Raw genomic sequence first — 23,267 nt, forward strand, 5'->3', positions numbered from 1 at the left:
GTCGCGCGAGATTTTTACTCGACACTTAAAAACTCGTCGATACGGATCCCCCGTCCTCCCGCATCTTGACCTTTCGCTGGCGGAATCGCGAAACAATGCCGACACTCGCGCGGAAACAATGCGCGCACGGATATTCCTAGGTCGCGGCTGACCTCCGATACAAGACCCGCCTTGAATTCTTGCGAAGGCCCCCGCGCGAGTAAATGCACCAGCCCCGGACGGGCACAGGCACGCGAATAATGCACATAAAGGGGAAATTTAGCGACTCGCGTATGCGGTAAATATATGCGGTGTAGCGCCTGATGTGGTCCCCAAAATCTCCTCGATCTGTCTGGCGACGCAACGATCTTCGCGAGGAGTGTCAGGCACCATAGACATACTCAGATAGCACAAGACACTCCTATGAACATTTGAAGAATATTCTTCAAGAATATTTGGAATAAATATTCCACAGGTCATTCTTATATATTTATCTTACGTTCGTGGAATATTCGACTGGCGTTACTATAAATCTTTTTCGAATGTGAATAGAATAATCTATCGTGTCGGTTATACATATATGGTGTGATCACTGGTTTCACTGCCTTTTGCATAAGATAAGTGTATTACACAATAAACAATGTGCAATAAATAAACTCGATGAATATTAAAAAATTATTCTGAACCAATATATCTATCTATATATATTTATAGAACATTCGATTGAAATATTCTGAAATCAAAAATATTTGCACTTTAGAAGAATATTCATAGAACTATGTGTGCTATCTGGGATAGTAATACTAGACCGAGCATGTTCTCTTTTAAGCAATGAAGGTAGAAAAGGATAGAAAGTAGGTGCCGTCGACCTTTCTCTTTTTATTCTTCTCGTTAGACAGAGAAAGGTGGACGGCACCTATTTTCCATTCTTTTCTACCTGAGCCTCAGGTCTGGGCGTCTCATGCTCGGTCTAGTATTACTGTGTCTATGGTCAGCACCACGAAAAGCGCATCGATACGGGAATATATCGATAGGTACCTCACTGCAAAAAGAAGCGGTGACTAAAAACTTTACACTCGTAAAAAGTTCGTCTGATTATCTTTAAAAACTTCAATCTAATGGTTTCGAAATAAGGAGTTTAATTTAAGAAAAATTTAGGATTTTCACAGAAAATTGTTCTCATGTTATATTGGGAAAAGTTCTCTATTACGAGATAGCAGGTTTTCAACATCCAAATTCAATCACAAATATTTTTCTCGCAACGATTGCACGATCTAATTAATTTTCCACTAAATAGATTTTCTTCCAATAAATTAGTGCAACCAACAGATGATGCCTATTAGTTCAGTAGAAATTTCGCTATCTAATTTAGAACCTTATACGAGAAAAGTGCGATTTTGAAAGGACACGACAATGTCCAAATTTTTTTAATTTGAAAATTTTTGGGTCTTTGTAAGATATTAATTTAACATTGTATTATATTGCAAGTGTGTATAAGATAATCGTACATTTTGCTGATAAGATAAATTAAACTGTTGGCAACTTAAAAGTTGTTCCAATTTCGATGAAATGGCAACCTCGCGGGAAGCTATCAGATCGAATATTTCGTTGACGGCAGCTCGACGGAAAGTAATGTTATTACAGTCTTGAATGCGGATTCTGAAATGCAAAACGTCCCCTCAAATGTTCCTTTTTTCGTAGGAACAAACGGTAGCCGAGGGAAAATAAAATCGCGGCGTGTCGAGACGGCGCCGTTAAATTCGCGCGTGGTTGATCATCGTCAGCGACGTGTCAAGTGAAACGTACATGTTACGTTCGCTCGCACCGTGCGCGATGATGGAGTGTAAACGCGGCCGAAAAGCCCGATGAAACTTGAGCCGTGTTCAAGATATTTCGTGATCCGTATCCGGCGTGGAAAAACCTGAAGAAGGCGGGGTGATATCCTTGCCATCGTGAGAGCGTGCTACCACGAAGGTCGTCCCGCTCATTCGCAAGGTCGGTTATTCATCCGCGCCCGTTGCACAAGGATTTCGTTAAATGCGCTTTATATTCCCCGCCAGTCATCGTCGTCATCGTCCCGTATCGTAACGGAGAAACACCGGAACGGACAGCCGTTCCGGGAATTTTACCGCGTCGGACCCGCAACCAGTTCCGCGACTGCCTCTCGGTTTTCTATCCCGTGGGATCGTCCCGAAGGAGCGGCCGTCTAACTTTCGATGATTGTCGTTCTCGAGAACTTGAATCCTCGCGAATCAATTTTGACAAATGGCCCGATGCCACGTACAGAGAAGAAAGAGATTTCAAACGGCGATGCAATTGTAAACTTATCTCCAATTGTTGATGTGGAATCGTACGCGAAGGGAATTTTTTCCCAAAATTTGTCCTGAAAATCATGCAATTGTGGGACAACCTGGCATTCGAATTTTATGAGTTTGTTGAAATTTTATCATACATTCTACTAGTAAAATGTATGGATAAAATATAAAAAAAAACTCATAAAATTACGCAGATGTCCGTGCGAAATTAACCAATGTGGAACTTTTTAATCACTTTATTAATTAATATCAAAACGTTTCGATCCATTCTCAGGTCATCATCAGTGAGGCTAAATAGACCCAAAATGTACGACGCTTAAATGAAATACCGTTATCGAGAGTTATCCTCCAACAAGTTCAAAACCATTCTTTAAATGGTGACGGAACCGAAAGAGAACAGTCGCGACGAGCGGTAAATGACCGAATTCGGTCGAACGGCGGTTGGCTCGCACTGGCCCTTTCTCCTTACTGTTTGTTTTATTGAGAGCCGTTACTACAATTCGGATTATCTCATAAAATTGCTCGAAATGCCAAGTTGTCCCACAAATTATATTATTTTTAGGATAAATTTTAAGAGAGAAAAATTTCGTGTGAACTTTGCCGCACAAGCCAGTACTTTGATAATATCATAGTGTCACGTTGACAACGTCGCTCTATCGTTATGTTCGAAAATATGTGGGGGCAAAAATAAAAACGACATTGAAAATGTTGCAGTTACGTACGAAATCACTCGTACAATTAGTCGTTAAATTATCGTTAAATATACTCGTTAAACGTGCGCAGCGTGATCGCGAACGTTTGACTCGCTCATCCGCCCGTTTTATTTTTCGAGATAGAGACATTTCGTAAGATTCATCGTATCTCACAGCAGTGGCCTCCGATGACGTCCCGAGCCGTTTCTTTGTTGATGAAACCCACTTTGATGGGTTGTAACGCTAACATTTTTGCCGAAAGCTGTTAATCGCGGGCACTAAACAACTTGTTAATTAAGGTCTTAAATTACAATTTAAATAGAATTTAAATGGTCATATATGATCCGCGCACTGCAGAGAAGCGCCAGCGGTGCGGTCGTTAAGGGCACGTGGGCCGTATTTCCAGAACGCGGAGGTTTTATAGAACATCGTCCGTCTGCGAACGGCGATTTACACATGACCTTCGGTTTGCGGTAACGAGCGCTGTACGCGACTAATTAACGTGCTTTGATACGCCACTCTTTTTGCAAGCCCGTAAAATCAACGTCGACTCCCCTGCAAATGTCCGGGATGCGAGCGTAACGTGCGTAGGTTCGCATTAATATTTATGAATTGTCATTACATGTTCTGTGACCAGCCTGATGACGTCTGATGACAGACGGACTCGCGCGGGTCCAATTGCGAAAGAGTTTTTTCGAGTGTCGGTAAAAGTGCTTTTTCATACTTTTGCGAAGATAGAGCGCAATTTTGAAGAGTTTCGTGTCAGTATGTAAAAATATTAATTGTCATGTAAGATTTACTAAAAATGACGCGATTAATTTGCACATTCGAGTTTAAAGGGATATTTTTCAGTGCGGCTCAGCAGTCGTGTCTGTGTTGCTTTGCCTTTTACAAAATAGCGGAGTGAAGAATTCCGTCGAGGGAGCGGCGACTCAAAATTCCCAGGTTCAGGAAAAACTCCGTTCTTAATCTCTGTAATAAAAATGTATATTCTATCAAGATATATTGTCGGAAAGCCCTCGGAATCTCGAGAGCGGTAATATATTATGTATCCTTTGTATTCTCCTCTGCTCTATTGGTGGCTGCCAGGTATTCGAGCCAGGTATTAACATAATCCGAGATCGAAGTCAACCGGGATGAATCGGGACGTCGCGGTCGGAGGGAGCGTCGCGGCGCGGCGCGGAGATTAAGGATCGCGCGCTAGAGAGAGGGTAGAGCGGGCTCCCTCGCGATGGCAGGAGGGAGGGGAGCGCTGATAGAGGCGATCGGCTCTCTCAGATCAGCTGTGAGAGCGGCGTGGCGCCGTGTGCCGCGGCTCTGACCCGCTGTCAGTTGCCCGAGCCCTGTGCTACGGTTAGGACCGCGTGTAATCGTCACCTTTTACACGGCGGCGCGTCGAAACTAGCCACGGGCCGTCGCGCCGATCCGCGTCGTCCTCGGCAGCCAGCACGTCCTTCGCGTCCCCGTTACGAGATATCGGCGATCGGCCGCGCGATCGACGGCATCCGAGAGAGGCGAAAGGCCAACTGCGCGGGGAGCAGCGATCGAGAGCGGGTGTGATCGACCGTAATCCGACCTCCGATCGGACCTCCGTCACCACGAAGGAGAGCGAGAGAGGAAGAGAGAGATAACTTGGCATGTCGTTAAATCGTTAAAAAGTCAATAATCGTCGATCGCTATCAGCGAATTTCCGAGCGAGCGTGTCCTCTCTCTCTCTTTCTCGTCGAGAGTCGCGAGTCGCGAGTCGCGGAGAAGGGCAGCTCGAATTAAGGGCGCGATTGGTGTGATTTTGGACTTTTTTTTTCCTCTCATTCTCTTTTGTGTGCCACGTGGAGAAGTGAGGACCTGCCTCGACTCCCGGTGGAGTCCCAGCGGGTGGTGCGAGCTGACGACGCGTCCAGGATGGTCTGGTAGAGGAGAGCGAGCAACCCCCTCGTTCGAGAGCGCGAGAAATGGCGTGCGGCATATCGGTCGACGCGATCGCCACGAGCACGGCGCTTCTCCTGCTGGTAAGCCCCCGCGTATTGCTATTTTACGACGCGATCGGACCTCGGAGAGCGTCGATAACGCGCTTTCACGAGGGCGTAGCCGATGGCGACGGATCCGGCGTGGTAGGCCAGAGTTCCCTGCTATCTGTCACGCGCGTCTAAAGTACCCCGGGTTTACGAGCTTCTCGGATAATAAAACGTTTCTTGAAAAATTAATAGAGCGGTCCGGGCGCGATCTCGCCGGGCCCCTGTGAAATACGGTGGGACTTAGAACGACATGGATAAAGGGAAATAATTATATAACGCCCGTTCTTTCGTTAGCAATGAGATCTGTGCTATTGGCTCTCGTGAAATCTCGCGTATACCTTCGTATGCGAAGTGGCATTCACACACGGCGCGTGCAACGTGTCGACTGGTGTACGTGGCTGGAGTCAAGGATAACGTCGTTATCTAGCCCGTGCCCGCTATACTTACATCGCGTATACCTGCGCGGATACACGTAGATACACAATCAACGTCGCCGTCGCGGGCGAATGCCGCTTTCGTTATGCAAGCGCGGAATGTTAACTTATCGCCGCGGTCCCTGCGAGCGTTCATGCGCCTTTTTCTTACGTAATGCGGCGTAAGATGAGACCAACGGGAAAAAATTTCGCGAGCCGTACATTTTATAGACGAGTAAGGCTGTTATTACATTTGTCGCGCGACAAATCTTTTAAGCGCGTCGACCGCGGCTGCAGGGGCTCGATTCTTCAATTCGTTCGAAAGAGAAACGCACGCGAAAATTCTGCTCTTACGGAAAAGTCGATTGGCTATTCGCGCGTGGTTTTTAAACCAATCGACTTTCAACTTTTCTGCGAGGGCAGCGTTCTCGCATACGTTCCTCTTTCGAATGAATTCGAGAATCGAGCCCCAGGATAATCGAATTTTCGAGTATCTAGAAATTTTCTATCCAGCAGCTAATCAACACACTTGGAAAATTTGTCGCACGATAAATGTAATAGCACCCTAATAGGAGCAAGAGAGAGAGAGAGAGAATGAACCTTATGATATTTACATAAGGTGTATCCAGCAAACGTCAAAGTGAACCCAATTTATGTAATCGGCAAAATGTGCCGAACTGAATTAAATCAGTCTCAATAATGAATAAATTGCTTATAATTAGGCAACTAATTTGTAAGTCATATTAGATAATTTATGAGTGGGAGAAGAGTTATATCAGAAGTTGATGTTAAAACTGGAATAATTATTTATACAGGTTTATTTACATATTATTTATACGTATAGGTTTGTATCCCAGGCTGTTTTGCAGCTTTCAGTTCCAGACACGTTGATTGAAAACAGACGTAGAATGTGCTCTCTTCTCGTAGGACCGTGTTTCTTTGCGACGTCGAAGCAATTCATAAAATAAAGATGTTTCGTAGGACAAATGTGTACATGTGTCGCGACTTATGCGAATACCATGTCAGGTTTCTTCCGCCGTGCGTATAATCGTTAGCAGTAAGTAATTGGCGATGGAGACACATTATTGGTGTCTCTCGAAATTAATTTTAAAGGGATAGTGGCATTAATAAAGCCTCCTGGTGGCATTAATGCTATATTTAACTATATCGAATAAATTTGCTCTTTTGAGATTTAAAAAGACGATACAAGTTAGTATTATGTTCGTACAGTTTGTTATTTCTTTAAGGAGGTAAATTAAAATACATTGTTCAAGTCAATGGCGAATTTTCAGATTTAAAAATAATTTGAAACAAATTGTGTGCAAAATTAACATATTTTTAATGACAAAATGAATTTTAAACAATGTAATTTTTACATTTTACAGATGTAATAAGTCGAATGACGATTCAAAATCACATTTTATTCTGTAAATTTTAATAGATAAATCTTGTTACTAATAATATAGAACATATGTATTGTGTAAGATTAAAAAATAAGTACACATCGTGTTGTTTTAACTTTTTTTTTCAGTTATTTTAATAATTTTACATTTGAGGTCAATTAACACAAGAGCAATATGTTAAATTAACACATGAATGTGTTAAACATTTAACACAAATTTCAACCGGCATTTTTTAAAACACGAAAACACAAATGTTCCAACTGTGTATGATTTCATAATAATGCATAAAACTCTTTCGCGTATTTAATTAAGATTAAGATTTAATTAATAACAGATACTTACTCGGTAGTAATAAGTGATGTGCACGTTATTCACGGAGCCACTTTGATTCAATTGATTGAGCCAATTGAGATTCTTTACATCTTCCTTCTCGCCTGTATTAATTTTTTACTTCTTTTTCGGCGAATTGAAGGTCCTATCGCGATTGCACACGATTATGTGATTGCACACGGACAAACTTAAAGCGAGAGATATTTCGCTTAAATGTATTAATTATTGACGGGCCGGCGTACTATGAGGCGGCGATTCAATTAATTAACGTTCATGAGCGTATGACAATTACGAGGCCGCCGATCGCAAAGTAATCCGGTTCTTGGCAACTGGTTTGTTCGCGCGAATGTTTCTCATGTGTGACATGAAAGCGCAACGCTTCAAACGTACATTTTCGCGGTGCATCTGAAATGCACGTGTAGTCTCGATTCTTTTTTCAATGGTCGCCATTGAAAAATCCTGCATAATAAAGCTAGATTTATGGACGCGTAAAATACAATTCGAAACGCGTACGCTTGTATACGTAAAATAAATAATTAATTTACTAAATTCATAGTACGACTTGACAACGAACGTAACATATTATGTTTGAAATTGAAGATAAAAAACGAACGGTGTCTTTGATTATTATATTGTGTACAGTATAAAATTTGATTATCATTTTCTGCATAATATAACATTATGTTATACATAAAAGGGTATGACATGGACATTGCTAGAATAATAATTTCATTAAGAAATCCATTGTGAGCAAATAGCTTTACGCAAAATCAATTTCGAGAATAGATAGTAAAGACATATGCTTTTGAAATATCTTGAAACAACGTCCACCTTACTAGAAAATTGATTTGCAATCTAGTAGCGAAAAAAGGTTATAAAACTGCATGGAAAAAAATTGAAAACACGTTAGAGAATCAGCGTGAGTCCCTTTAAGAAACGAAAGAAACCGAACGGCTAAGCTGAACAGCCTATAGAACTCTTTCGTTTCTGTACAATATTTCGAACACACATACCATACGTAGTTTTTACATTCAACTTTTGTCCTATATGGGCTTACGTCGTGTGCGACGGTGCTGTGTAGGCGGGTGCATCTAAAAACTGCAAATTTAAAGTGTAATAATTTATCCGTAAATATACGAAAAGCTAAGCACGTTCCGGTGCCCGCGAGAGAATCATTCGGCCAAGGGCAATAGCATTCGGTTGAAGAGGATTCCCATATGAACGGCCAGCCGTCTCGTCTAACATATGTAATCCTAACACAATCCGCAAACACGCGCCACTGTGACGCGACATCGTGCGAGGGGCACACACGGGCGATCTTCGACGTACAAAATGTCTCTCATCTGGAATCTCGTTTCGTAAATGCATTTTCCGAAGCCGATTCGCGTTACGTTCGTTACTCCGGCATATTTATGGAAGTTAATGAGAAAAACGTCGCGTAACTTGCACAAAAGTTACTTTACGCCATAAACAAGTTATTGCACTAAATCCGATATTTCCCCCCACTGACATATCGGATTTCGTAGATTTAGCATTTTTTTCCCCCGCAAACCCCTACAGTAATTGCCAGCATTAAGGCATATATGGATTAACGGTATTCGAAAGAATTTTGAATCCCGCCTTCCACGCGCACCACTAATTAAGATGCCCCGAGGGAGCAAATTGCAATATAAACAAAACCGAACTGACGACACGACGGGATGTCCGAGTCATTTTCTTAATTCACAACGCCGACCGAGGCAGTTTCTTTTAATTAACGCGCCCGCGCTCCGTTACAGAGGCCCAAGGTAATTGGATAATGAGCGCTTTAAGGATCAATGTTATTTATAAGATACGCGGATTTAACCGGGACCGGAAGTGACGAAATTCAACGCAGTAGCATCTTTCGCTTAATTAAAATACGTGTAGTGGTCAATAAAAATCGATGCAAAATAAAGATACATCGCCCATAGCGTTAAGAGATAATTCTCCCAGCCTAATGCGATGATTCTGATAAAGTGGAAATATATTTCGTTGAGTTTTTACCGTCTTTCTTCTTTTAATCGCCGCAAATAGCGGCGACGCGTAAAGGACTGATGGGAATAGCTCGTCTATTCAGTTTTAAGATTAATCAAGATCTTATCGGCGAATACCTTGTTATCTTTCCAATAGATATATGAGGTCACACGTGTATCCCCCACAGATTTCTGTACACTGCTAGACTACCACCTTCGAGCTGAAAAGTGAGGCAAGAGTTCCGCCATGTCTTGTTAGATAAAGTAGTATGTGTGCCTGACTTTTTCAGCTCGAAGGTAGCAGTCTAGTAGTAGAGGAAAGTCCTCTATTATGAGATGGGACTCTAATACGAGAAAATCCATTCTCGCGACGATTACACGATCTAACAATCAGTTTTCCACTAAACAAACTTCACTCCGAAGGTAATAAATTCATGGTAGAATCAACAGACGGTGCCTATTAATTTAGCAGAAACTCCGCCATCTCGTATTAGGAGCCTGGCTCATAATAGGTGACTTTCCTCTGTATAGAAGTCTCTGGTATCCTCCCTTGTATTTCCAAGGTGGGGTTTTGAAACATAGTTGCCCCGATCGGCCCGCTCTTTAATACGTGTAATAAGTTACGAAACCGCCGTTACACGCGATAAATCCGCCGTGTATTCCGCACCATTACGTCCGATGAGAGTCACGAAAAGAAGCGGGGATGTGAACGCGATGTTTAAATACCGATTTACGCCGGCCGAACGCGGGTGTCGCTTGAAAAATTGTCTTGAAAACGCGAGACGCCCGCGCGCCATACAAGTGGCCTTCCGCGGCGGGTGGTAGACACATAAACATATCTCTCCAACAGAGAGCGAAGAGAAATTTACGATTTCGCATAACGGACGAAAGGCCGTTTTCCACGTGCGCCGCGACACGTAACCCCCGTCCGCGGTTACTGCGACCCAAGGTCACGGTCATGCGGGATAACGCTAGGCTTCCAGGCGATCGGCGGACTGTTTGCAGAATTTATGTTCTACGCCTGTCTTGTTTGCGCAGTGGATTATGATAAATCATCGATCGCGATTGACGATCCTTTACGCGCCGCTTTGCGTCTTTCCTCTCAATCGGAGACACCTTTAGATCGCCGATTCTTTTCGGGTTCTCGAGAGACTTACGACATTTTGATTATTACAGCTTACTCAGAAAGGATCGTAAAATTTTCGCTCTTTTACACTCGTTGAATTATATATTTCAGTTCCTTTGTGAATAGCCCTTTTTACGAAACGCGACTGAAATTTTGTACAGCAAACAATTCATAAATAAATTAAGAAATAATATCTTCTGAGAGGTTTTAAACGCCATCTTTTATACTTGTTGAAAAAAGTTGGGCATTTTTCTCAATGTAGATTAATGTAGAATCCGTGACATATTAACTTGCGAAAGGGATACTGTGTATTTTCGCAGAACGGCAGCCAATGTTCCTCGCGGGTTTTTTTAATTTATTCCAGAACAGGCTTGTGATATATTCTCGATGCCACACGCATGCAAACGGTAGCATCGATAAAGGGACCGGTGATTTATACGCGAATTTTTGTGCCCGCTGGAGACACGCGTGTGTCGTATCTTCATGCGAGAATGCACCGGGATCATTAATACAGTTTTTGCTAACGTAAGCGAGATGATTTCTCGCCTTTGTCGAGATTCGTACGATTGTCTCGTAAATTAAGTCGTCATTATTAATTATAATTAATTAGTTTATTTTACGGAGGAAGTTTGTCAAGTCTTCCCGGCTGCACCGATAAATGTTTATTTTGTTATACGTTCGCGTCAACATTAAGCGACTTTTATCACATAAATGCACACATGTATACGCAATATCACTGCATTAATGAACAAATTTTAATAAATCGAAAATAGGGAAATTAATAGATAAAATATAGATTGTGAAGTTGCTGGAAGGTTGGAAGTAACTTTTTATAACATTAAGGAATAGATTAAAATTAAACGAGAAGGAGGGGAAAGTTTCAAGAAAGTTATAAGTATGTGGGAAATGTTGGAAAAATTGGCGTTTGAATATAAGAATTTTGGACGGAAAAGGTCCTCGATCGTAGGTTATCATCGCAAGACGATCTTCGCTCCATAAAAGACGTTATTCAGGATCCGAGAGAGAAAGAGACTTTTTGCCAACGTTCCAGGCCGAGGCGCGTGCTCATTGTTACGCGGAGCTATCCACAAAACCGGTCCAATGATGTTACAGAAAATTTATCGCTCTCGCCTCTCACGGGCGCCGCGTCCGAGCGTGGAAGCGCTACAACGGTACATACAATCGGACAGATCGTGGAAGATCCTGTCGGGGACTGTCGAACAATTTGCAGAGAGCCGCGCGCCACCGTTCTGCAAGCTGCGATCGCGATCGCTGACGATCGGGAGAAAATCGGTGCAAAAACTGCGCGTCGACCGCTGAAATCTCGTCGCGGAATCTAGGATAACGTGAGACGTCGCGGTAAAACGTTTTCGTTCTCGGTAAAACGACCGGAGTATTTCTGTTGCATTGCGCAGCATTTTCACGCCCTGTATAGCATTTAAAATTGTACGGCGAAACGCGCGAGAAATAGAGCGCTCATGAAAAATTCATTTTGCAGCGAGATGTATTTTAAAATGGAATAAATATTATCTCTTTCCTACCACGATACAAACAGCATTATCGTTCTTCGGAGTGAAATGGAGGGTTGAAGAAGCCATTAACGTAGTTCGAGTATTTGCTCGCAAGAAGAAATACCAGTCAGTCCAGTATCTGCATCGAAAGAATGCCGTTACTTTATTCGAAAAAGTAAAACGCGCGATTTTTCTACGGTTTCTGTCCTGAATTAGGCACACATCGGCGATAATATGAATTAGGCGGGGATGCCTAAATCGTGTCTCAAGTACCTCGTCGCAGACTGACTGCGCTACCCATGCGTTGAAATCACCATTCTCGAGATATCGCGGCGCCGTTGTGTCGATCGAACGCCAGTCAGAAGATGCGAAAAATGCGTTAAACCATCGAATCATCGTTTTTACCGCATACCACTGATAAAAAATATTCTAGTCAATAAAACCTGTGGCCCAACTCGGCGTTCTCGGCACGAAAGGGGACTTTCGCGACCATTTATTAAAATAATTCAAGATGCAATAACGTTTATTCTGAAAACTCTTCAGCCATCGAGTGCCCTCAACGTCTCACTTCTTTCGTACTTGAATCACTTTATTTTGCAATGTGCAATTGGATCGATCGTCAGTGAACGAGTGACCAGAGATTAAGAGGAGTGATTCACGCAATTCTGCTTAGTGACCAGCCTTAGGACGACCAGTCTGTAAATCTCGCGGCAAGCAAAAAGAAAATCCCTTTGTGCCGGGGTTGTCGCGAGCCAGTGTGCATGTAGAAGCACAAGTAAAGCACTGATTAGGGCAATGTGTTTGAACATCGAATTATTTTTAAAGTAAAAAATACATGCGCGTATTGTCTGAATATTAAAAAATAATATGTATATATTTATATTTGACAGACTATGTACATATATTTTGTCAGAGTATATTGCTTCTCTTTTCTTTATTTCTACTTAAATAAAATTATTTTAAATTAAAACGGGAAACTTGTAGTCAACTCGACTAGCATATTCCTTTATTTGTTTAATACAACGTTGAGTCCTAGGAATAGGGTCGAAACGTTGTATTAAGCAAATAAAGGAATACGCCAGTTGGGTTGAATGCTTCTCCCTGCAGGCATACCGGCTTGACGCGTCACATAATTCCTGTCACACAATTAACTCGCCATTACGAATAATTGCATCGTTTTTCCTTCGCCATTTCCTTTTCGCCAATTTCTCCCCTTCATTCATGAGTATAAATTTCCCGTTTTAATTTTTAATCATCACTGGTGACTAAGCAAACTTTCTCTTTTTTCGAAAATTATTTTATTTTATATTTACAAGATGCAAGAGACGTGTTTTGTGCGAATAATTTTTTATTTTGCTTACGATACCTTGATTATTAAATGTAATCAAGGTATCACATCAAAGGTTTATTAATGCAGAAATTACTAAACTATCAGGTTCCGAAATTACATAAGTGACATAAATCGCAAGTGTTCTACCCTATATTCAGACATGACAATGCCGCGTTAGAATGTGATTATATTATTGCCGTCGCAATGATAATGTCATAGGTGACTGCGAAGTCTCGATGTACGCTTCGCTGATGGAACTAAATCACGATTAACCGAGAAGGTGCATTCGCGAAGAAATGCTTACGGAACCCGTTTCACGGGAACGATTCGACTAATCGCACAGTACCGTACGAGCGGAGGAAACACACGAATGGAACCGAAAGATAGCTCTGTTGTGTGTCTCGAAATACCGTTAACGGATATAACGCGCGGAATTCACGTTGCATTGTGACGAAGGCACGTGTAAAGTACCGATGGTGCCTCGATAACGGTACACTGTAACAGATAGAGAGCGCCGGTCGGAACGGCTTGCGTGTCGTCGTCCCAGATCGAACAAAAATAGTAGAAAAAAAAATTGTAGCAGTTGTGCACAGAGCTATCGAGAGCATTCGGAGCTAAAGGTGCATTCCGGTGAATCTTCTCCGCCACACCGTGAATTTCATCGGCGCAGAGAAGTGTAATAAAAAGTGAACGCTCGACGACTGGTACACTGAGAAAAAGTTTCATCGGGCAAACCAATTAAACAGTGTTTTCGACGGTTAATTTTTCCCATTACGTCTTCCGATTAAATTATGGATACGTCGGATGGAATTTATCCGATGAAATACAGTTGCCAATTAAATTTGATTGAAAAACCGATCACATTTTTGATCGGATATGCAATTTAATTGGATACATCCGTTTGTTATTATATAATTGGATTATCCGATTATATTTAATCGGACATTTTTCTCAGTGTGTGAGAACGAGGAAGAATATAATATTCGATTAACGACACAAAAGTGCGAGACTAAAAAACATGATTATATCAATTACACTGATACATATCATTGCCTACGTTCGATGACGTGACAAAACCCCGAGATGGATACTGAGAAACAGATTCTCTGCCTGTTATTTCGTGTCCTTTTTTTTCTGTCTTAAGTGCCGTTTCGGTAGCCGCGTTATTAAAAATAATTTCACGTTTTATCGCCGTACATTATTACGCGCGCGTTTCAGAGACGGAGAAGAGATGAGAATCGGGTTTACAATGATTCCGATATCGCGGACTGCAAGTGGCGTAAGTACATCAGCCGGGTGTGAATTATCGTTGGCCGACGGGACAATAATAACGAATGACATGTCAGATTCTCAAGGATCTCGTGATATATTATCCGACGTCGCTCCGTGATAGCCGTTCATCGAGGCGCATCGTTAATATGCCTTTAACGTGACTTTTTACATTCTTGCTTGTTTGACCGGGACGCGGCGGGCTAAATAATTTCTCTTCTCGCTTATTAGCGACATATTAGTTGTTACTGCTTTTCATATCTAGCTCGCGGCAATAATAAGCAATCTCGCAATGCTATTTCTCTGCACAGTTTTCAACCGTCATAGTTAAAAAACAGAATCTCTGTGTACAAATACCGAAACGTCAAACCGTATCGCTCCTCTGAAGGGGGCTTTCGAGGGGGGCCGCGGTGAACGAGTCGCATTCTGTGCGCTCTCATCCAATTTCCTGCGTGGTTAATAGAAAATTTCCGTTAACTTTTTTTTATGAAGCAGAGAAATGCTTCTCCCTGCAGACATATTGGCTTGATGCCGTCACATAGTTCCTGTCACACAATTAACTCGCCATTACAAATAATTGCGTCGTCTCCCCTTCGCCATTTCCTTCTCGCCAATTTCTCCTCCTCATTCATAAAATTGAATAACTCGTCTCAATAACTAACTCTATAGTATATAGATTATTATTATTCTAGAATAATGTAATATATATTAAATAATAATAAAACAATATATTATAACATATTAAATAATATAATTAAAAAAATTAAATTTGACTCCCTCTCTCTCTCTCTCTCTCTCTCTCTCATGGATCAATAGCTAATTTAACTCTTTTCCTTTTATATTATTCCTGAAGTTGAAACGGGAAACTTATAGTCAATACAACTGGCTAGTTACTTTACTAGTTTACTACAACGTTTCGACCCCGAAACGGGTTGACTATAAGTTTCCCGTTTCAATCTTTTAATCATTACTGGTGACTACAAGCAAACTCTCCTTTCGTCGATTATTCCTGAAGCTTATCGGAGACAATATTTAAATAAACATTTTCTTGCTTACCGCTAACCATTACAAATAAAGAAGTTATCTGAAATTTCTCAAGGAACCATAAGAGAGGATTGCTTTTAATACCCCGAACGAAACCCGAGCCGCGATCTCGCATTCCGCCAACGTCGGCGCTCGTCCGAAGGAGCCTCGTCCTGCATGTGCGAAACTTTCACTGTCAGGATAACTCAAAAGACAATACGTTCTCGCTCGCACACACGTTTCGGGCCAATTCGGATGGCGCCAGATATTTTTAAACCAGGACGATAACAGCGGGCTCCGACCGGCCGGATTCCGACCGAACCATTATCTCCAACCAGGAGGAACTACATACCTCGCGAAATCAAGATCGGGGAGGAACGTCCGCGTTACGTCCGCTAACGGATGATTTGCCTACGCTCGTGGCAATAGAACTAAATCATTTCGGTGGTTTTTGAATTAGCCTTAAGGAGCCGGCGAGACTAAAAAGAGATTTACGAATCCGAGAGAAATGTATATTTTTCACGTAATATCTTTCGTATCTGCATACGATACATTCGTATAAGACAGAAGACAAACGTTACAACAAATAAATTTTGTACACATGAATAATTTCGAGACCCATCTCTCTCGTTCTCTCTCTTTCTCTTTCGGCTTCGTTGGCGAGAAGAGGATTGAAAAATATTTCGCGAATAAGCTTGCAATTCAAGATGTATAAGAAAGGAATTGAACGCGTGGCCCGGAATACGTAAAACAACCGTTGGAAGGTTTAATGTTATTTTTAGATTATCGAAAGTGAGCCGATCCGTTGTGTAACGAGAGTGGGCACAATTTAGTTAACGAGCCTTTCGTTTCGGTGTACCGAACCAGAATTATTAGAAAAATACGGCCAGCGTGTCACCCACGCGAAACTTTGTGATCGCCACGGATCTATTGAACGAGGGCAAAAGTTCGTTAGAAAATCCTGCCTACGTTCGTACCATAATAAGTCAGCGATCCTATCAATCGCGGCGCATTGTCCGTGCGAATGTATCTATCAACCTCTGACTAGCACCCGCGTGACATCGAGCGATCTATTACTCCGTTGCGAAATGTTGAAATGGATAGTCGGCATCGAGCGATTAAAGATTCGATCGAGAGACGAGCGCCGTTATATTACGTCTGATCAGTATTCGATTAAAATTACAGCTTATTTGAACCTAAAAGCCTTCTTCGCCGGCGTCTTCTTTCATAACGAGATTATTTTAGTCGCGAAAGCGCGCATTAAATGTTCGATGTTATCTATAAATACGGGTGGCTTGGGGAGTTATTTAATAAAATTAAAAAAAAATACGTAGTCGCTTTTACGAGAATACCGAATTATTCCTGGACTACCATAATAATTCCTGAACTTCGTAGCGCATTGCTAACTGCAACGGTTAACGTAATTCACGAGGGATTGCATTAACCCAAACGACATTTCTTTACCGGGGAAGCGTCATTAATTCCGGATAATTGTAATGTATAGGCGTTAGCCTAACAATTTAACTTACCAGCGTACTAAGAGTCTCACATTAAGAGGCTTTAATCGCAGAGCGCTTATCGCTCGCGTCATTTGCATGCAACGTTTCTCAGGCAGATCGTCGATCATAAATTTTTCCGGGATAACATCCCGCAGAAAATACGACAGCGCGTAAAAATTCTCGTCTCCCTGCGAAACAGGTAAAGGGCCCGGCGCCAATTCCCTCCCGCCGCCCCTTCTCCCGCGGCGCTGTAAAACATTTGTCGGCGAAGAAATCAGGTAGGAAGGGCGAGGACTGGCGCTATTAATAGAATTGTGCTTATCTCGTCGGATTCTATATATAGCCGCGGGGTGCAGTTTCGGCACGAGGGGGTGTGTGTCGCCCAACAGATTATCTATACCGGTTTTCTGGTATTGGTGTGCGCCAATCGACGAGCATGCGGATGTTTAAATATATACAGTGATATTCGTGGACAACCGCCACGAATATTCGTCGGAAACACGTATTCCGAGGGCTTAGAAGTAGGTACGACTGGCGTAAAACTGAAACTCGCGAGACAGTCGAGCGAACGGAAGCTCGGGTGAGCAATTCGATCGTGGCTCTTTCAGCATCGAGGCACTGAAATGCCGCTGATCCGTATGCATTGCTCGTCAATCGAGATCGCATGTAATGGTAGCGTCGCGAACTCATTGGCAGTCGCCACGTTATTTATGCTCCTCGAAGCAAGGTCGAGAAAAATGGTCCCGAGCACCTACATCTCGTGCTCTCGTGTACGACCTTAGCTCGTAAATCCTCGCGTTCGTTGGGAAGCAGATCGAAGATTGCGTCGACCGCATTCCCCGTTGAGCCCCGGTCGACAGGTCGATGTTCCTTAATCGAATCTCTTTAGTACCGAAAGATCCAGCGCCGAACTATATTTGTTTTACTTGCCGCCATGTTTCCAATCCCGGTCATGCTGCGAATCGACGGGCATATTTATTATTCCCGTGTGTAGAAAGCAAATTTCGCTCTTCAATTGCCGGTTCTAGCCTACTTCAATCCGTGAACTGGTTTTGCAGTATGAGTTTTTTTATTGAGAAAAAGTAGAACAACAATTGCAATGTACAACGCTAATTATATTATTAACTCAGATTATAGAATTAAAGAAATCACCTACGCACACTCCCGGATTCGCAATGAAAACAGGCACGCTCCAAGAAACTTTAACTGCAACTAGGCACTTTTATAAATTAACTTTCCCAAACCTGATATTAGTGTAATATAGATATATAGATAAAGATTTATATGTAAGAAGCATGCTTTCTGAATCTACGTCATTATCAAAGTATACGTTATATTGGCCTTTCGATGGAAATGATGGCGCGACATTTACACGCGCGAATCTCTCCAGTCGACGGCAGTATCAATTTAACGTTCGCCGATCATGGTCCTGCGGAATGCACCGTCGAATTCCACCCCCGTTTCTCTCCTTTTTTTCCCCCCGTTCCGCCTCCCTCCGCGGGAATCGAGTCGCGCGCAGGGCCAGCCTCACGGGAATTTCGAGAGGAGGGCTTTATAGTACCTGCTATAGTACTTTTATCTCGCCGTGGCTATACCTTGCGTCATATATTTGGGCCGTTAACGCCACTGGTCCCGGTGGGTTAGAGGACCTCGGCAAGGACGACTCGGACGAAGGCAGATCAAGCGAGCCGCATGCGTGGCTCTGTGCCCATCTTCTTCTTCATCTGCATTTTTTTCCTTCGCGCAAGCAAGGTTTTCCCTTTCGCGATCCCAATTAGTCGTCGGCGGCGACACGTGAAACGTCCACTCAGCCCATGTGCCAAACTCGAGGCACTCGCTACGGTCGCTTAAGGCAGTTATTTCGTACAATTATTTATGTGACAATGTTTTCAAATTTTTACAGTTTATTCTTTACATTAGTACGTGCAAAATAAGACTAAATAAATTAAAATTTACCGTCTCGAAGTTCTAAAAAAAATGTTAAAGTTTGCTACGTCACACGAAATATTACGTGTAAAACACGTTAAAAATATTATTACATGGAACAATATAACTCGTTGTAATATTATTGCACGTAAAATATTATTTACACATATTATTATGTGTTAAAATATTAATATTTGCGTTTGCAAACGCTTTTGTCGACACCACAGTGCATCACATGCACTCTAGGTCTTCAGCGCTGGCAGTGAATTTTTGAACACAGCCATTATATGGTACTTTGATTCTCAAACTTGCATGAATTTGCATATGAAACGGACCATATTCCGTGTAGTGTGATTGGTTGTCCAAACGCTGGTCGTGAAATTCAAAGCAATTTACGCGATCGCGAGCCTCTAAGATTTTGCGTAAAAATCAAACAAATTTAACTTTTAACTTTTTAATTTCTTTTTTTATTAACTTAGCTCTTAATTCAATCAATTTCATTATAGGTTGACTTGTATCTTAACTAAATTAAATTTTCAAAGCTGTTACCTTTAACTTACAATGATTAAGTTAAGTCATTTACTGGCGTCAAATAATTCTTGATGTTATTTAATTTAACTTAGTTAAAAAATAAGTAACTTATCCAACCCTGACTATTGTCTCCTGTGCTTTGCAACGTCGTGTCTTGTTAAACCTGTCGAATCTCGCAAATCAAGTTGGCAGAATAGATTTCATTCGTTTACTCTCGTGACAACACCGACGCTTGCTTATGAAACTGTTGTTCGCGAACCTGGCGAACAGTGACGAAAAATGCGGGACAACGAAGCGCACTTTTCCGATTTTTCTTCCTTTTCTCTTGAAAAAGGAGCGGAATAAAGAATTGACTTCATCCTCAAGGTGAGCCTGGCGGGACTTCACTTAAACCGGACGGATAACCTTTGGCAGAGCGCGCGTGTAGAGATCTTATGGGCAATTAAGCGGTCTTTATGAGCGTACAATGTGACATATTCCCCGTGTAATTTTGCCGGGCGAGTGCCGCAACGGCCGCACCGAATAGAGCGCGCACATGCGTCACGTTGTATTTTCTTCGTTTTAGCTGCGGGTCTCTTTGTGCTCAAATCCGTTTCCAAGGAATTCCGCGGCGCAGCCTCCCGCGGGCCGAGAGATTACGATGCCGGATCTCCCCGGGCGACTCGCGCCTCGAAATTCTCACGTAAGTGCGTGACGATGTTAATCCACTTTGAAATAGTAATCGCGATACGCGACATAATTTTGTATTAATTTAATCCGAAGCGCGCCGCGCCGGCATTTTCAATCGCTCGCTATCGTAACGCGATAACAAACAAGAGTCCGTTTCGATAAAGTACACCGGTGAATACTTAACCGGCATACCCCCTCGCATTCGGCGTAACAGCCTCGCTTTCAGGCTTATGTCCTTTGCCTGCCTCGCAGTCCGCTGAATCCCTGAAATATCAAACGGACTGGACACGCGAAAAAATTGTTGAAGAAGTGGAGCTGAATTCAAAGATCAAGATTAATGTTGATAAAAGCTGTAAGATGCGTGACAAGTTGTGCGGTAAAGATTACCACAATTTTATCGACGGATGTGGGCACAGTGCCGCATCCGATAAACCATTTAGCATGCTTTAGAGAAGTGCAAGAATCCGAAAGGAATTATGTAGGGCCAGCCGGTACGAGTGGCATTGAACGACCTTCACAAATCGGGGTCTCTGTCCCGTGAACGGCCTCACGCGGGAAGAGGATTTTTACGTTCGGCTGCATCAACACGGCGCACACATTGGGGCACACACGGGGCATCGTAAAGACCGAATCAGACTAGCGATTGTCGACGCGGACTGGATTGGGATCGATGATCGGCGATTGTCGATTGTCTTCTAGCCAATGAGAGCAAAGCAGCCAGCGACTTGATCGACCTCTCATTGGCTAGAGGACAATGGTCAATCGCGAATCCCAATCCAATCCGAGTCGGCGATTGCTGGTCTGATTCGGCCTTAACGCCGCTCGAATTATATGTTATCCCGGCCACATGGATGATCAGCGCTCTCGCAGTACAATGTCGCCCGATCACGGCTATAAATATCTTCATTGGCGACAATGTGGTATTATTCGCGGCTATCCGTAGTTAATATCCATTCGTCGTGCCTCGGCGTCATAGCGCCGAGGGGCCAATGCGACTTGTTCTTGTTTCCACGTTACGGCTGTAAATAAGGATCGCGCGGGGGGAAACACGCGCCGACCAGATTTATAATGTGGCGTTTGAACACGATAGACCCCAGCTACTAGTTCAGGACCGAAACGACCGGATGATGTCATCGAGATACGGGAATCCCGTATATCACGTTTCTTTTTCTGTTTAATCCTGTTTGATAGAGAGATAACATTGTACGCTCCTGACGCACCGTTATAGATACGAATTTATAATCCGTGTCCGTACAGAAAAAGCCAGATAATATATCTTGGAATATATATGGTATATATTCCAGGAGGAAGAACAGATCTTTTAACATCGTTAAACGTCAATTTAATTGTGCATCAAGTGCAGTTTTTCTGGGGGGGGGGGGGAAGACAGCAACCCATTTTCGGGCCCACGATTAGTAATCGAATAATTTGGATTGTTCGTAACTCTAATCTTTTACGAATTTTACCCCGCGCAACTAAAAGTCGCAATTAGCTATTCTATCTATATCCAAGATTTTTAAGTAATACTAATCAATTCTCTCAATTAGTTGTCGATATTCAGTAACGCAAAGTTAATTTTTACTTAAGAGGCATTAACCGAAATGTTAAGTTACTTAACTACAAAAAAAACCGGTCAAAATTTTTCTCAGAGTTAAGAACAATCCAAATAATTCGATTACTAATTGCGGGCCCCAAAATGAGTTGTAACTGTCTTTTTTCCCAGAGGTCTAGTTTAGATTAATAAAATTGGATTTTCACCGTTGGTTTTAACAGTGTACAGACATGCTTTGTAACACGTGCTCCGTTAATAAGACTCAACGTGAAATTATGATTTATAATTATATTTTACCTCTGGACTTGTAATTTCTTTATAGGAGACTCTCGCTCTAACTTGAGAAGGACCACAATCCGGATGGTCGAAACGTTGTAAATTTAATACTAAACCGTTGCCAGTTTCGGTCGTACAAAACCTTTTCTTCGTTAATTATCTCGATAAATACCTTGGATTAAAATTAGATAAGTTGTAATAGGAAATATTTGGCAGCATGCAAATGCTAAATTGGCACGTACAGAATGTTAACGAACGATATTAATAAGAATAGAAAGCGACTCATTTGTGAAACCGCACGGGGGCCATCAGAAGATTTCGACCGTCCGGTTCTCTTATTCAGATGAATTCGCCGCAGGAAGAGTCGCCGCGGCGACGTCGGGAATGATTAGGTGCTTCGTTCATTCGTTTAAACTCTCCTGGCTGGTGACCCTTGATCCGGATGTCGTCGTGTTCGGACATGCGATGGTCCCCACGAGATACATTATTACCATATGGGCGCATCCGGGGCAGAGTAACAACGAGCGACGCGCAATTTATGGGCTTAACTCTTCCGGCGAGAGACGAGAGCGCGACGCGGGGCACGTTTCTCGATGAGAGCGAACGCGAACAATACTAGGAGAGAGCGTGCTTTGTTGCTCGCTCCCTAATTGGGCGAGTGATCGTATTTTAAAAGCTCCTAAACGACCTTGGGACGCGTCGCGAATAAATTTCACGAGCGTCATTCGGTATCTCGCCGAAGCGCATTTGTGTACTCGTCGCCAACCCCTGATGTGAACATAATTTGTAGTAATGCGCCCTTAAGACCGCGATAACCTTTTCCTGCTCCACGAGAACGAGAACACGTAGGAAGGTGTGTCTTTCAAATGACTGCGACATTCAAATGTTCTTCCATAATTCTGCGTCTTTACTTTGTTTCATCTTTTCAAACTAAGTACCGCAGATAATCATTTTCATACGCAATTTGTATCTCAGGAAGAAAATAAGATGTTTAAACTACCTTGATTTTAAACTGATTTGATTGTAATTTTATTTTTAATGAAAAGAACCTCGGTGACTTATTTGATAACAAGATCAAAGAACTCTTACGTATGTTGGTCATTAAAATTTTCTGGACGAAACACCTGGAACATGTTTCCGTGTACGTGGCGTTGATAATTGAACTAATACATTAGTTACACCGGTTTGGAAATTGGATACTTGCACAAGAAAATAAGATATTTAAACTACGTTGATTTAAAACTGAAATGATTGTACATGTGTTTTTTTAACAAAAAGAACCCCGGTGACTTATCTGACAATAAGATCAAAGAACGCTTGTGTATACTGGACATTAAAAATTTCTGGACACGTGTTATCAGCGCGAAACACCTGGAACATGTTTTCATGTACGTGACGTTGATAATTGAACTAA

General features: G+C 42.4%; 1 protein-coding gene across 1 annotated transcript in view; it reads left to right on the top strand.

Moving 5' to 3' along the window:
• The first annotated feature begins 4,266 nt into the window (after positions 1-4,266).
• The window catches only part of LOC105568455 (mucin-5AC), a 45,664-nt gene continuing 26,663 nt past the window's right edge, over positions 4,267-23,267 (top strand). The window contains exon 1 of the mRNA XM_012024153.1: positions 4,267-4,995. Within this exon, the coding sequence (XP_011879543.1) occupies positions 4,939-4,995 (57 nt within the window). The 5' untranslated portion in view covers positions 4,267-4,938. The remainder of the gene's footprint in view (positions 4,996-23,267) is intronic.

The sequence above is a fragment of the Vollenhovia emeryi genome, unplaced genomic scaffold (genome assembly GCF_000949405.1).
Source record: "Vollenhovia emeryi isolate VEMERY1.0 unplaced genomic scaffold, V.emery_V1.0 DF939129.1, whole genome shotgun sequence".
Classification (NCBI taxonomy): domain Eukaryota; kingdom Metazoa; phylum Arthropoda; class Insecta; order Hymenoptera; family Formicidae; genus Vollenhovia; species Vollenhovia emeryi.